This window comes from Megascapheus bottae, chromosome X, assembly GCF_031878675.1.
Source record: "Megascapheus bottae isolate mThoBot1 chromosome X, mThoBot2.hap1, whole genome shotgun sequence".
NCBI lineage: Eukaryota > Metazoa > Chordata > Mammalia > Rodentia > Geomyidae > Megascapheus > Megascapheus bottae.
In genome coordinates, this window is record NC_143547.1 from 2,382,478 (window position 1) to 2,399,125 (window position 16,648).

At 40.5% G+C, this 16,648-nt stretch overlaps 1 protein-coding gene across 2 annotated transcripts in view; it reads left to right on the forward strand.

Annotated features, from left to right (window-relative positions):
- Positions 1-16,648, forward strand: part of Prps2 (phosphoribosyl pyrophosphate synthetase 2) — a 29,242-nt gene that overhangs the window by 10,131 nt on the left and 2,463 nt on the right. For both annotated transcript variants that reach the window (XM_090326882.1, XM_090326883.1), the window contains exons 3-6: positions 4,461-4,559; positions 5,634-5,758; positions 15,133-15,306; positions 16,377-16,536. In XM_090326882.1, coding sequence (XP_090183008.1) covers positions 4,461-4,559; positions 5,634-5,758; positions 15,133-15,306; positions 16,377-16,536 — 558 coding nt within the window. The remainder of the gene's footprint in view (positions 1-4,460; positions 4,560-5,633; positions 5,759-15,132; positions 15,307-16,376; positions 16,537-16,648) is intronic.

Sequence of the window (16,648 nt, forward strand, 5' to 3'; positions counted from 1 at the left end):
ACTGCAGGATCTAACTAGCTATTTACCAGTTTTCTCTTCTTCCCTCCCTCCTCCCCTCCCTCCCTCCTTCCCTCCTTCCCTCCCTCCCTTCCTCCTTCCCTTCCTGTCTCCTTCCCTTCCTTCCTCTGTTGGTTTTGTGTGTGTGGTTTTTTTGCTGGCACTAGGGCTTAAACTTAGGAACTTCATGCTTGCTCAGCTTGCTTGTTCAGTTGGTACTCTACCACTTGAGTAATACCTCCAGCCCACCATTTTGCTCTTTATTTGTCAAATGGGGGTATCTCACGGACTTATCTGTGTGCACTGGCTTCAGATCTCAATCTTCCAGGTTTCAGCCTCCTGAGTAGCTAGGATCATATATGTGAGCCACTAGTGCCAGCTTACCAGTTTTATTATCTTTAGCCATGTAGATGTATTTTCCAAATCACATGCATGTTCCATCTCTACCAACTTAACTGCTAGTGGAAGAGACAGTATTTTGATTATGCACCACCCAGAATCAAGTATGGGATAACATTTGAAAGACAGTAAATATGGCAGCTCAGGAAATCACATGCTATTAAAGAACCTGAGTTGAAGAGAAGGACTCATATCTGGGTGCATTAGGTTCCTTGTGGCTTAAAACAATAGCAGTATTTCCTATGACATCTCACGAAGCAATGGAGTTCTTCATAATTGTTCTCCTTAGAAGCACCTACGAAGAAGTCTAGAAAAATCTTGAGACCTTTAACATTCATCAAAACTTATTTCAAGCCCAGGCACTGGTGGCTCACACCTGTAACCTAGCTACTCAGGAGGCTGAACTCTGAGGATCATGGTTAAAAACCAGCCAGGACAGGATAGTTTGTGAATTTCTTATCTCCAATAAACTACTCAGAAAAAGCTAGAAGTGGTGCTGTGGCTCAAATGGTAGCACGCTAGAGCACAAAGAGGCTCAGGGACAGCACCTAGTCCCTGAGTTCAAGCCCCACAACCAGCAAAAAAAAGTTACCAAAGTGGTCTGAGGTCTGGTATGGAATGGGTGCAGGGTTAAAATCCGGCAGTTGTTTAGTGTTTGTTCTTTGTTAGTTATTTATTTTCCTTGTCTATAAATTGACACTGTTAGCTAGTACTTATGAAGTACTAGCATGTAAAAGGAGGCAAGTGTCAAATATTTGGAGGTTTGAGAGTATGGGACAATCTACTGCTTTAGTTCAGCATCTCCTTTTTATTGAATTTTATTGTCTGGGTAATATATAGAGGGGTTACAGTTACATTCATGGTATTGAGTGCATTACTTCTCACACATTGATACCCCTTCTCATGTTTTTGTCCCCCTTTCCCTCCCTCTACACCTTTGTTTTCCTCCTTCCCTTTCCTATTTCAAATAAACAAATAAAGATATGCAGTATTCCAGGTAACAAAATCAGATACAGTAACCATGAGATTAACCATAAGGGGAAAAAAAGAGAAAAGAAATAGCTGCATATAGTACATTAAGAACAACAATCACAAAGATAAATCTCTTGTTTCCATATCCTAGAGTTCATTTTGTTTGGTCTCATCCTATATGACCTTATGTACATAGCTTTTGAGCTATTGTAATCCTTTGCTAGGAGAATCCTAGATGTGTACTAATTATTACAAATGAGGGAAACCATGGAGCCTATGTTCCTTTGGGTCTGGCTTACTTCACTTAATATGATTTTTTCCAATTCTTTCCATTTCTTTACAAATGGGGTGATGTCATTCTTTTTGATGGAATTCCATTCTGTATAAGTACCACATCTTATTGAATCTCTCATAAAGAAATCCTCAAAGAAACAACCATCCCATTAAAAGGTGGGCTAAAGACGTCAAGAGAGAATTCTCTGAAGAGAAAATAAGAATGGCCTATAGACAGATGAAATGCTTGATATCTCTGGCCATAAAACAAATGCAAATCAAAACAACTTTGAGATTACACCTCACTCTAGTTAGAATGGCCATTATCAAGAAATATAATAACAACAGATGCTGGAGGAGATGTGGCCAGAAGGGATCACTACTATACTGTTGGTAGGAGTGCAAACTCCTTCAACCACTATGGAAAGCAGTATGGTGATTCCTCAAAAGACAAAACATAGAACTCCCCTATGACCCAGCAATTCCACTACTTGGCATTTACCCAAACGTCTAGAAATTTGGTCATACTAAAGCTACTAGCACAACGATTATTTACCATACTAGCACAAGCACTATTTACCATAGCAAAAATATGGAACCGACCCAGATGCCCCTCAGTTGATGAAAGCATCTTCTTTTATGTTGTACAATCTGCCCTGCCAACCTAACAGAATTGGTGTGATTGTGTTGCAAAAAAAAAAAAACCTTTATTTTTACTCACTGAACTAGGAATTTTATTTACCCTTCAAGTGTCATAAAATAATGCTCTTCTATTTCAATCACATATAAATGGAGAAACCATCCTTAGCTGTTTGGTTGTACAAAAACAGTCTGTGAGCAGATTTGGCTCACAAGCTGTAATTGGCTGGTCCTTGCCATAGAAGGCACAGGGTAACTGCCATTTCCCTCCCCTGTGACAGCAGGGTTGTGGGTGAGATAAAGGATACTTATTTCTGATATGGATGATGGACTTTCAGCTTAGGGTGGTTTTCTTTTATCAGAATCTTTTTAAGGCCATGTTTTTGTTTCAGTGATAAAATATTTCCTCTTTTTCATTTTTTTAAGGAACACTGATCTCTACACTCTTGTAATTTTTTAAAAGTTCATGAAGTTTTCATTTAGCAGGACAGCATTTGAAGCATTGAACACAATTTGAAAATATCCAGAGACCCTTTGATGTTATCAATGTGATTTACAAAACATTTGCCCGGTGTATATCTGGGGGGATGTAAACTTATCTTCAGCCACTGTACCTTATGCAGTTCATCTTTTAGGCAGTGGCTGCAACCGCGGCCAGCTGTGAGTTGTGAAGTGCTTTTGCAAACTTTTCTACTCAATCTGGCCTCAAACTACAATCCTTTCACTACCAGCCTCCCATGCAGCTAGGATAACAAGAAGATGCCACTGTGTCCAGCTATGGGTTGAGAAGTGGGGTCTCACAACTTTTGTACCCAGGCTGGCCTTGGGACATTTTGCTACCATTCTTACCCTACCCGATAGCTGTGGCCTGAGCCACCAATGTATAGTTCATATAGTATCACTGAATATCCAGAATGCAGTGAAGGGCCCTACAGCAGAGGCCATGGGAAAGAACTGCTCTGAGTAGGCCCTAGCCAAGCTTACTGGAGGATTTGAAATACCAAAACTGAAAAAAAGATTCATGGAGCATAGTACAGGGGAAGTGAACAATGAAAATATGAATTATACTATATAGATAATAGAGCAGACTTTAAAATTAAATAAAAGCAAAGAAAAAATTCACTTGCTCCATAGTCCATTTCTAGAAAATCATACCGATAGCATTTTAATGTGCAAGTCCTTGGGCTTGAATTCAGGGCCTAGGCGCTGTCCCTGAGCTTCTTTTGCTCAAATCTAGCAGTCTACCCTTGAGCCACAGCACTACGTCAGGCTTTTTCTGTGTATGTGGTAACAAAGAATCAAATCCAGGGCTCCGTGCATGCTAGGCAAGCACTCCACCACTAAGTAACACTCCCGGTCTGAAATCTTCTTTTACCTTTCTATTTTCTTTCTTTTCTGGTGTCTTGTGTACAGGAACGCTGCTATTTATAGGAAATGACTGAATTCTTCTTAGATCTCATCTAATCATGTCTGTATAATCTCTTGGATCTTTTTGATGCAGACAGTTTCATTGTTCCCAATTTATAATGTAGAAACGAATATAATAAAAAAAAGTTAGGTAACTATACAAAGGAACATAATGTCAATAAGTGATCATGTGTTTATGTCTCTCCATATTAAGTTAGCAGCTGCCTGATAGTCTTCTTTCTTCCACCTGGTTTTTGTTTAATTTGTAATGAAGTTAGCATCCAGCTGTCAGTACACAAAATGTTCCTTTAATAGCTGGATTCTTTCAGTCCTCGGCTGCTGTGATGATGTTTTGGCTTTGGTGAGCCCACGTGTGTCTCTCTGTCCTTTTGGATCACATTGTTTCTTGCTTTTGCTGGTTGAAAAAAATCATTTTTAAGGTAAGGCCAGTGAAAGAATTGAAATCTCTATACCTGTTTTTAAAAATATAATTTGAACTGTAAACATGGCAATATTCTTGTACAGTCTACCCACTTGTTTGTTTCTTAGGTATTTGTAATGTAGACCAAGTATGAAGCACACTGATTCCCAATAGTCTAAGTCCACAGTGCATATTTGATGATGAAAATGGAATGAATGCACCTTGTGTTGTAACAGTGCGTGTCGTTTTCCTAATTCTGTTTTGTCTATTCTGTGTATGATTCCTTTTCTCATGTCTCTCTTGGTGTGATGAGTTTTTTCCCTGTTACTAAATATGTGTTTTCATTTTGTAGAGCCGTGCTCCAATTTCTGCAAAGCTTGTAGCCAACATGCTGTCCGTTGCTGGGGCTGATCATATCATCACGATGGATCTGCATGCCTCTCAGATACAGGTACCAGCCACTTCCTTTTTTTTCATGTATTTTTTATTGTAATTAATAGAAGGGTTACATTATATTCACCAGATGGAAGGTGCATTACTTCACAAACATTGATACCCTTTCTCATGTCAGTCCCCATTTCCCTCCCCTCACCCCCACCTCTGATTTTATTTTCCTCCCTTAGGTACCAGCCATTTCTTTCTGCCAATAATTCGGTCCCCATGCTCTGTCAACTTAAATCATTTTAAAAGGAGATAGCATGACTATGCTCTTAATTATTGTTTTTTTGGTCGGTTGTGGGGCTTGAACTCTAGGCCTGGTTTTCTGGTGGTTCATTGGAGGTAAGAGTCTCATGGACTTTAATGCCCAGGCTGGCTTCGAACCACAATCCTCAGATCTCAGCTAGAATTACAGGCATTAGCTACCTGGCACCGGCTTTGCTCTTGAATTTTTTATCTTCACTAAACTAGGAAACTGATTTGATGGTAATACTTTTTAAATCATACCACATCCCCTCCAGTCAATTTTACAAGAGTGGATTTTTGGTAGTAGATATTGTATGATTTCAACAAAACTTCTGGAAAATGATTAGAATGATAGAAATGTAATACACATTTTCTTTTGGATTTGTCTACTTTGGCTGGCTTCGAACAGTGATCTCAGCTTGATGACTAGCTAGGATTATAAGCATGAACCAGCAGCACCCAGCCATATTTTAAAATCTCTTTACCCGCTAAAACAGAACATATTAAACAGTGCCTGCTTCACGATATATAATGAATATGAAGTGCTTGGTTGGTAATAGTTAAAAAACAAACAACCCTTTTATCCCCACTAGAGTTGTTTTATCTCGCTAGGGATATGCCATCCTAAGTCATGGCAGTAATGATGGATTAATTGAAGACAGATTGGAATTAAAGATGTCCAGCTACCTGTCTTGATTTAATTCTGTTAAAAATGAACAAAAGAGGGCTCTATTGTGTGCAGGCTTCTTTTAAATAAAATAATTCAAATGTTACTCAGTGAAAGCAAGCATCTTTTTGAAAAAACAAAGACTTGTTATATGACCCTCATTGTTTCCCTTAGGGATTCTTTGATATTCCTGTGGATAATTTATATGCGGAGCCAGCAGTTCTGCAGTGGATTCGAGAGAATATCACCGAATGGAGGAACTGTATCATTGTTTCCCCTGATGCAGGGGGAGCCAAAAGGTATAATACAAGCTACACTGTGCATACTTTGATTTATTCCCCTACTGAGTTTTCCTTTCTGTATTTCCTATATATTAGATAAGAAAGCATCCTTTTCTCTTTCATTGTCTTTTCCTCCCTCCCTCCCTCCCTCTTTCCCTCCCTCCCTTCCTTCCTTCTTTCCTTCCTTCCTTCCTTTTTTCCTTTGACCCTGCTGGAGATTGAACCCTAGGCCTTCACACATGTTAGGTAAGTACTTTACTACTTAGCTAACCCTCAGCCATAGGAATCCTGCTTTAAGTCATCTTATACTTCAAGCAGAGCATGTTGCTACCCACTTATAACCGCAGAGCTTAAGAAATGGAGGCAAGATAGGGGCCGGGAGTTTGGCCTAGTGGTAGAGTGCTTGCCTAGCACGCATGAAGACCTGGGTTCAATTCCTCAGTACCACATACATAGCAAAAAGCCAGAAGTGGTGCTGTGGCTCAAGTGGTAGAGCCCTAGCCTTGAGAAAATCCAGGGACAGTGCTCAGGCCCTGAGCTCATGCCAAGGACTGGCAAAAAAAAAAAAAGAAATGGAAGCAAGAGCTTCACAAGTTTGAGGTCAGCCTGGACTATGTAGTGAGACCCTGGCTCCAAAATAAATAAGTAACTAAATAAATAAATAAATACAACTGCTAACACTATTTTGCAAGTGAGCAAGTAAGTAGACCACAGACTTCACTTTTGGATAGAAACCTGGCATCTTTGTCAACATTTTAGCATTCACAGAAGTTACCCTCTTCCACACACACACTTTATATTTGTTTGTTTTCAGAAAAGAATAGATTTTTAAATGTATTCTTATAATATAAAAATGGCAAGCATAATTGGAAAATCAGTTTTTCTTCATTAAGAATACAATTAATTTGCCCAGTTAATACTTGTTCTTACAAAAACTTCAAAATATTAGCCCAAACAGTAAAATTTTATAAACAGGGGATCTGTGTATATAGAACAACAAGAAACAGAAATATCTGAAGTGAAGAAATAAAGGGCTGAAAACTGTGCTCTGGTGGCCTGGGGGGAAGGAAATAAAAATCCAGAAATTGCTGGCAGCTTGGCCTTCAGGAAGAAAAAAGCGAAAGGCCACGCCTCTAGCCAGCAAGCTGAGCCTTTGATGGGGAGATTAAAAAAGAATAGCCACCCATGAGAAATCAAACCCTGAGCCTGTGCTGTGGGCAGATGTGTGGGGAATACGCACTCTCCCCTGAGGCACACAGTCTCTGGACAGTGAAAATTAATGTGAGAATTGATCCCAGACTGCCAAGTCAGTGTGGAGGAAGATTTGCACAGCCTTCCCTGCTGAACCTGATCTGGTGCCTGATGAACCAGCAAGCCCAGAGGGCCTAGTCTACATGGACTCATTCTGTACACTCTGTGTAACATTAGCCAGCCAATACTTCAGGATGAGAGGCCAATTCCTCATGTGTCAAATAAGCAAGTTTGAGGGACAGCTCAAAAACAAAAAGAACCAGAAACTGACATGGAACTAACAGCTCTGTAGTGCAGGTATGCACCTAGGAAAGTGGTCCTGATAACAAATCTACAAGACTCACAGACTCAAGAATTGTTTCATCCTATGCCAGTAGGGCACAGAATGTTGAAAAGCCAGGCCCAGGATAATGATCTGATACATAACACTTACCCCAAGCCAAGGCTGGTGACTCAGAACCTTGCAGAAATTGGTAGCTGTAACTTGGGAAGAAAATGAAAGTGGAGTTGTGGTTTACTGCCCAGGTGGCAGCCACCCCACAGAAAAGACATCAGACTGATCACCAGCCACTAGCCTAGTGTCACACATATGTGCTATTGATGTGCACTGGGAGTACATTCACATTATCAGCCTTAATGACATTGTTGGAATACAGAAGCTGTGATAGAGCATTTGCCTAGTATGTACAAGACCCCTGAGTTCAATCCCATGCACCATGCAAGGACATGTCCACAAAAATCATGTGTAGAAGCCTGTCCCTTATTTGTATCCTCATCACCTGGAGCCAAGATGAGGCCTACAATTACATTTATGTGATCCCCACTACTCAAGATCAGGGTCAAAAGAGAGCATGGATACAGAAAAAAATATGGGTTTCTTTTTCTTTTCTTTTTTTTTTCCTTGTGGAGCTTGGACTCTGGGCCTAGGTGCTGTTCCTGAGCTCTTCAGCTCAAGGCTACTGCCCTATCCCTTGAGCCACAACGCCACTGGCCACTGCTGGTTTTCTAGTGGTTAATTGGAGATAAGAGTGATAAAAGTCTCATGGTTTTAGTGCCCTAGTACCTGGGCTGGCTTTGAACTGAGATCCTCAGATCTCAGCCTCCTGAGTAGCTAGGATTACAGGCGTGAGCCACCACACCCGGAAAGACTGGCTCTCTTATGTCCAATTAAGTTATCAAACACTTGAAATGGAGGTATGTTTCAAGTGATAGAATGCTAGCCTTGAACAAACTGTAAGATGAAAGAAAGGAAGGAAGAGAGAAAAGCCAAACAAGAGAGCTCAAGGCCCTGAGTTCAAGCCCCAGTACTGGCTAAAGAAAAAGTTTAGGACTAGTCTAGAAACCAGTCACAAGGGCCATGCAAGAAAATGTTGGTGCAGATTCTGGGAAGAGCATAGTCAAACTCCGCTGCCATCTAATGGCTGCTCAGGTTCCCATCACAGTCAAAGAGGAAGAAATTGGCCATATAGCTGGTAATGAGGGTAATGAGCCTCTGGCAGCTGCAGGAAGTGGCTGCACAGGAAAGAAACACAAATACACAAAAGCAGCAGACAGTTAGCTTGCAAAGCCCTACACAGGCATAGGTAGAAGAGATACGCTCATTACAAGTACATGAAGGACACAGACTTGCCATTAGCCACCACAGAGAGAACAATTGAGTCTTGCCAAGTCACCATTTACGTCAGAATGTAAACTGTTTCCTAGAGTCATTTCCACTAGAAATGCTTGCAGTTGACATAGGAAACTTACTGAAGTCGCACAGTAGACTATGCATTGGAATATAGCAAATCTGTTGATTCAAGGCAAAGAAGTTGGCCAAAGGGTCTAGAAACATTAGGTGCCCCTGCTTTGTAGAAGCAGGCATGTCAAATATTGAGTGTTTTGTTTTGTTTTGTTTTGGGGCGGTTGTGAGGCTTGAACTCAGGGACTGGGCGCTGTCCATGAACCCTTCAGCTAGCACTCTACCACTTTAGCCACAGTGCCGCTTCCAGTTTTCTGGAGGTTATAATTGGAGATAAAAATCTCACGGACTTGCTGGGAGTTTGGCCTAGTGGTAGAGTGCTTGCCTAGCATGCACGAAGACCCGGGTTCAATTCCTTGGTACCATATATACATAGGGAAAAAAAGCCTGAAGTGGTGCTATGGCTCAAGTGGTAGAGCCCTAGCCTTGAGAAAGCCCAAGGACAGTACGCATGCCCTGAGTTCAAGACCCAGGACTAGCAAAAAAGCAGACTTTCGTTTTCATGCCCATGCCCGGGCTCACTTTGAACCCTGATCGTCAGATCTCATGTTCCTCCATAGCTAGGGTTACAGGTGTGAACAACCAGCACTCAGTGCAAATTACCAATTTAAACAACTGAACATTCAATCACATTAAAGAAAACTAACCATTAGCACTGCCCCTGTACCCTTGGCCCCAGTCTTCAGCTATACTAATCTTTCTGTCTATATGTATCTGCATTTACAGAACTTTCCCTATCCATTTTTTTTAAAACCAGAAGTTACATCTGTTGAACACAGAGAATAATAACAGGCTTTTCCTATCCCAACCCTATTTTTATATGTATGGTAAAAAATAACCATGGGTGCTCTTTGCAAAAATGGAAACGATACTAAAGGTGACTAACCTGTCTTTATTTCTTTACACACCACTGTTCTCTCCAGTCCAGTGACAGAGTAGTGTTCCTAAAACATGTATCCCCATTTCCAAATGGGGAATGTGTTCTTTACACTTCTTCACTGAGCTTTTTTTTTTCAAAAATTATACCTGCTCTATATTAGCAATAATTCCACAGTTGGCTTGATTGATTTTGATATCTATAGAACATTCCCTTGGGTGTATATGTCACAACTATGGTCAGTATCCTTCTACACATTTACAGGTATTGTAACTTACATACTCCTGCAGCAATTTACTCGTTTTTCACAAGTTGAGATCTGAGGACTGCAGTTCAAAGGCAGCCCAGGGTGTAAACTCCATGAGACTCATCTCCAATAAGAAAAAAAAAGCCAAAAGTAGAGTTTTGGCTCTAGTGGTAGAGTATCCCACCTTGAGCAAGAAAAAGCTAAGGGACAGTGGTCCAGGCTCTGAGTTCAAGCTCCAGCACTGGTGCCCACAAACATACACAATTAAGAATTTTCCCTGTTGGGCCGGGAATTTAGCCTAGTGGTAGAGTGCTTAGAGTGCTTGCCTAGCATGCATGAAGACCCAGGTTTGATTCCTCAGTACCACATACATAGAAAAAAGCCAGAAGTGGTGCTGTGGCTCAAGTGGTAGAGCTCTAGCCTTGAGAAAGCCCAAGGACAGTGCTTAGGCCCTGAGGTCAAGGCCCAGAACTGGCAAAAAAATAATTCCCTAGTGATTCAAAACACCTTTTATTATGTACTATATTTTTCTGTGTATCTACTAAGTCCTGCTTTGGGGCAAATGCAGAATAATTGGCCAGGTTTGAGATGGTATTTTGTTCAGAGCTCTTCAGTGCAGTCCCATTCAGCCAACTCTGCTTCCTTGCCCAGGAAAGGCCAACATTTTTGCCAGGCCTGGGGCTTGAATTCATGACCTGGGCACTACCTTTGAGTTTCTCAAGGCTGGCAATCTACCACTTGAGCCACCACAGCACCACTTTGGGCTTTTTCTATGTATGTGGTACCGATGAATTGAACCCAGGGCTTCATGCATGCTAGGCAAGTACTCTACTATTAGGTCACAATCCTAAAGGCCAACATTTTAAGACCTTTATTTAGGAATCATTGTAACCTCCTTTCTCCCCAAGTACACAATATATGTCCTTCTCACGTTCTAGAACAGTCTATTATACACCAAATGGTCCTTTTAGAACAGCCTCGAAGTGGACATTACCATGCAGTGGACATTACCATTACCACTTTCGTTTAATGAAAACAGTCATGTTCACCCAAGAAAAGAACAGTCATGTTCACCTTGTTGTTTAGAAATAGAACATGGAAATCTAATTCATTGTGGGTAAAACTTAACATTGCCACAGGAGGTCACCCTTGAGTAGTCTTTAAAGCTCCCTTTGGGTTGAAAGGAAAATTCCTACCATTGTTAAGATAATAAATGCAACCTAAAAGAGGTATGGGGCAGGGATGAAAACAAGTGATTTGAATTTAACTTTTTTTGTTGTTCCGGATCATGGAATCTTTGGATGTGGTCTATATAAAAACATTTAGAAAATTAGTAACCATAAATGTTAAACATAAATGTTAAAACACCTTATATCTTTACCAGAGAAACCAGTAGATATAATTTGGTATATTATATATCTGTCTCTTCTGGTCATGTGTACACACACCAGAAAAAAATGTAAACACAAAAATCTGTCTGTGTATCTGTCTCCATCTGATTTTTCTTCTAGCTCTTTTCAACTAAGATTTAAGTGTGAGATGTTTTTTAACATCACATATCAGGAACATGTATTATGCCTCCACTGTATACATGGGAAAGAAGAGTTCTCTGTAGCTTTTTCAGAAATGATAATGTTCCAGCATCCCAGGAGGCTTTTGGCAGAGCTCCTAGGCTACTTCATCAATGAGTGCTTGACATGGTTAGAAGCCCTCACATGGATTTATATGCCCCTGTTCCCCACTGCCATGGACCATAAAGCTTACCTTCTTCCCTTGAAAGGCCTCCATGCCTTCCTGGCTTTCTTTTTTTTTTTGCCAGTCCTGGACTTGAGCTCAGGGCCTGAGCACTGTCCTTGGACTTTCTCAAGGCTAGCACTCTACCACTTGAGCCTCAGCACCATTTCCGGCTTTTTGCTATGTATGTGGAGTACCAAGGAATCGAACCCAGGTCTTCGTGCATGCTAAGCAAGCACTCTACCACTAGGCCAAACTCCTGGCCCCCATCCTGGCTTTCTTTAGGTAATAAGACATGTGAGGACATAAGTCACCTGAAAGCAAGGAAAATCAGGCTGAGCCTAGATTCCACAGGATTAGAACTCTTAGGCACAAATGGCAACGTTTTCTCACACAAAAACATGGACCTGGGCCTTTTTGCTCCTTATCAAATAACAAATAAGCCAAAATGGTTGTATATCTCCACTTTGCACAAGGCGTTCAGGTGCCTTTTCTTGGAAAACACCATCTTATATTCTGAGAAATGAACTTTCCTTCATTGGTTTTGAGTGACTTAGCTCGTGAAATTGGCATGTACTCAGTAGTATACATTTGAAGGTGATTATGGGGCAAAGGTTTTGTCTGCCTTCAAATTACATTTTTCTTCTCTTCATTAAATCCTTAAGTGAGGAAACTTGGTAGGTTGATTTTAGTAATGAAGGGTGTCTGCTCAGCTTACTTTGGGTTTGGTTGCAGTATGAGGATGATTTTTCTTTTAAAGGAGAACAAACACGGACTTCATCATCATAGTAACACTTTCCCTTTTCTTTCCAGAGACATTTGAAAAAAAAACATTAAAAAGTGGTATGTTATGACTAACAGTCTCTACTTTGTTGGGAAGTTTGTTCCCTTTTCTGATGACCGCTGACCTATTTGTTTTCACACCCACCATCTCAAGTATTTTCAAATTGTTTATGTACTACAGCTTTTATTTCTTCTTCACATGTTAGGATTTATTTTGAAGGGTTGTTCACATATTGATCAGTATATTTGCTCAATCTTTTTTTTTGTTTGTTTGTTAGTCGTTGGGCTTGAACTCTGGGACCAAGGCGCTGTCCTTGAGCTCTTCAGCTCAGGGGTAGCACTCTACAACTTGAGCAATCAATAGTGCCACTTCCACTTTTCTGGTGGTTAATTGGAGCTAAGAATCTCATAGACTTTCAAGCCCATGCTGGCTTTGAACCACTATCTTCAGATCACAGCCTCCTGAGTAGCTAGAATTACAGGTTTGTGCCACCAGCACCCTGGCTTTCATTCACTTAACTTTTATTGCATCTGAAGACTGGAAATTTCTCAGTCATTGTCTCTTTGAGTGTTGTTTCTATATTCCTTTACCTATAGAGTATTTACTTTTAAGAAAAATTTGATTATTTTCTAGTTCTGAAACTTTTGCTTTGTTTTTGATTGCTTGATTGAACATTCTTTGTCATCCTTTTATTCTTATCTAAGTTTACAGTTTATTTCTTTAAAACATAAAGCAGCTGGACACTGGTGGCTCACGCCTATAATCCCAGCTACTCAGGAGGCTGAAATCTTAGGATTGTGGTTCGAAGCCACCCTGGACAGAAGAAGCTCCATAAGATTATTATCTCTAATTAATCACCAGAAAACCAGAAATGACATCGTGGCCCAAATTGCCTTAAGCAAAAGAGCTCCAGGACAGTGCCCAGGCCCAGAGTTCAAGCCCTAAAACAACAACAACAACAAATAATCAAACTAATCAATTTATGTTCAATGCTAGTGTCTCATTCTATGATCTTGTGATTTGGTTACAGTTGTTTCTCCTGACGCTCAGTGTAGGTACTTTGGTTCCTTATTTTGTAACTATTCTGTGAATCTCTCATTTTCCTTAAACATTTCTCAATGTAGTCTAAGAGAATTTGCTTTTATTGTTGCCTACTACCTTGTAGTACTCTCCCCATACTTTGCACACTTTCACTTCAAAGTAAACTCTCAGGCTAAGGAGATGGACTCAAATGGTAGAGATCCTGCCTAGCAAGCATGACACCCTGAGTTCAAGTCCTATTATGCCCTGCCCCCTCCAATAAATAAGCTCTTTTCTTGAGAGTTTTCATAGTATATAAAATAGGAATTTGGAAAACAGCCCTAAGGAAGTGTCAAGATATAATTTTGAGTTCTGAAAAGAACTAACCCTCTTCACTCTTGAGTGTGAGACGGAGTAAATATCTTTTCTAGGCAGCAGGTTTGTTTTTCACTCCTTCCTGCTCTGAAGGAAGGCTCTCCCGTGGCCTTGTGCTATGTCGGGGTTTCCTGTTTATACCCTCCACTCAGGCTAGGTCCACACTTGATCTTTCACCCCCTGTCAGCAAAACTGAAGCCTGATTATTAGGACTGCAGAGAAGCCCATTGCTGCCTGCTGGTTTTTCAGGATGACCTACCTCTGCCTTTGCTACCTCCGAGGATTTCTGCTGCTACATCTGCATGGCAATGGATTTGTAAAAGTAGCTGCCTTGGATTTCAGTGTCATCCAGCACTGTAGTTGTTTCTATTGGGAGAGAAAACCAGCTTACTTAATTTACCAGAGTACAGCCTAGAACACTAAAATGTCATCTGGGTATAGAGATGAATCCACATGGAGGAAGAATAGCCTCCTTTACACCTCATTTTCATAGATATCGGTTGCTTGATGTAGACATTAACCTTAGTTATTCTAATGTAGAAAGAATTATTAAGGCCTGCAACTCATTGCTACATTCTTTTGTGAGCATCGCAAAGAGGCTAACTTGAAGATACTGGCTGAATAAGCTATGTACAGAGTTCGAATGTTTCGCATTCTACTGCAATATAAATGCCCAAAACTTGAACAGAGGGACTCAGATGTGTGTATGCTAATGTTTACAACAACGACAATCCCCATAGTCAGATTGCAGAGATTAACCCAGGCATGCAACCACAGATGAGTAGATAAGTTAAATGTGCTATGTCCATTCTATCGAATGGACTCAGCCATAGAAAAATGAAGTACCAATATCTGCTACAACATGGATGAAACCTGTAAAGAAAGAAGCCAGACAGAGAAGGCCACATATAAAGTATTTATATGAAAACAGAAATATAGACCAGATAAAAATATCGAGATAGTGTTTGATGTGTGGGAGTCAAGGAATAGGGAGTGACTACTTAATGGATGTGGAATTTTCCTTCTGGTATCATTAAATGTTCTGGTAGTCAGTAGAGGTAATAGCTGTATTCATCGTGAATGTACTTAGTGCCATTAAATTGTATGCTTCAAGTAGTTTAAAAGATCATGGTGTTACAGGCTCATACCTATAATCCTAAAGAGGCTGGCTTCAAACTGTGATCCTCAGAACTGAACTTTCTGAGTAGCTAGGATTATAGATGTAAGTCATTGGTGCGTGGTGCTTGCACTACATTTTAGCACCATTTGTGGGGGACAGTCCTGGGGAAGCCATCATGCATGCTAGCTACTTTCCAGACCCTTCAAGGACTGTTTTAACTTGCTTATTTGTGTCTGTCCTCAGGGTCACTTCCATTGCAGACAGGCTGAATGTAGAATTTGCTTTGATCCACAAAGAGAGGAAGAAAGCAAATGAAGTAGACCGGATGGTTCTGGTGGGTGACGTGAAGGACCGCGTGGCCATTCTGGTGGATGACATGGCTGACACATGTGGCACTATCTGCCATGCTGCAGATAAGTATGTGAGATGGTTCAGAAAATCATGGGAGTCTGTCCTTAAGAAAGGCACGATATCAGATTTTCAAAATCAGGCTTGCTTTTTGTAACTATTGCCAAGTTCTTGGCAGTGAAGTTTAAGACCAAAGGAGATTCTAGCCTCATTTATTTTTGTCATTTTTTTCATGGTGGGAAATTCAAGGGCCAAAAAAAGTTCTGTTCCAGAAACTGAGCACAGAAAGAAAGATAGTTTGGTGATAGGGTGTTTCTGGGCCCCTTGCTTCTTATGGCTTAGCCTTTGCCCGCGTGGCTTTCCAAATGTTAGAAAGATATATTGTCCAGCGTATAAGCCTCCCTGAGCCACACACAGCTAAGTAGCCTTACTGATATGGCTATTCCTATTTGAAATATACTAGATATCTCTCAGTAAAATTTGTATGTAGATTCAGTATCAGGATGGTCTATTTGTTATGTTTGGTCATCATAACTAAGAGGAGAGGAGGATTGCTAGTAGGTGGGGGGCAAGGATACTGTTCATTTTTCCTATTCTTGCTAAAATGGTGCATAGGACAACTCTAGGCTAAAGAATTATCCTAATCTTGATAATTCCTGACTTATTCTAATAGTGAGTATTTTATTTACACATGCCTTAAAAGTTTCTGGTTTGGCTAATAAATATAAGTGAAATTTGTCTCATTCTCTTTACAGAATTTGCTTTTTACTTTCAACACTGACCTTCACGGAAAATATTTTTAAAATATTGGTATACACTTAATTTTTGTGCGTGTGAACTCAGTGCTTCACATGGCTTTTTCCCTCAAGGCTAGTGCTCTCGCACTTGAGACATGCCTTGACTTCTAGCTTCTTGCTGGTTAATTGGGGATAACAGTCTTGAAGATTTGTCTCCCCAGGCTGGTTTCAAATGATGATCCTCAGCTTTTAATAGGATTAGAGCGTGTTTGTTTTTGACAGCATTTCTCTATGTATTTAGACTGGCTTCAAACTCAAGATCCTCCTTTCTCATTCTCCCCAGTGATTACATCACAACCACGTGTTTCTGTACTTGCTTAATTTTTATCTTCTATTTTATAGGCTACTGTCAGCTGGAGCCACCAAAGTTTATGCCATCCTTACCCATGGGATATTCTCTGGGCCAGCTATTTCCAGAATTAATAATGCTGCTTTTGAAGCTGTTGTTGTCACCAACACAATTCCACAAGAAGATAAGATGAAGCACTGCTCCAAGATTCAGGTACTATCTCTACCCAGGCAGAACCAAGCAGCAAGGCACCTATTTCACATTCCTAAAAATAGCATCCCGCATCCAGCTTTCTGGGTATATGTGTGTAAGTGCTGGTTAAGGC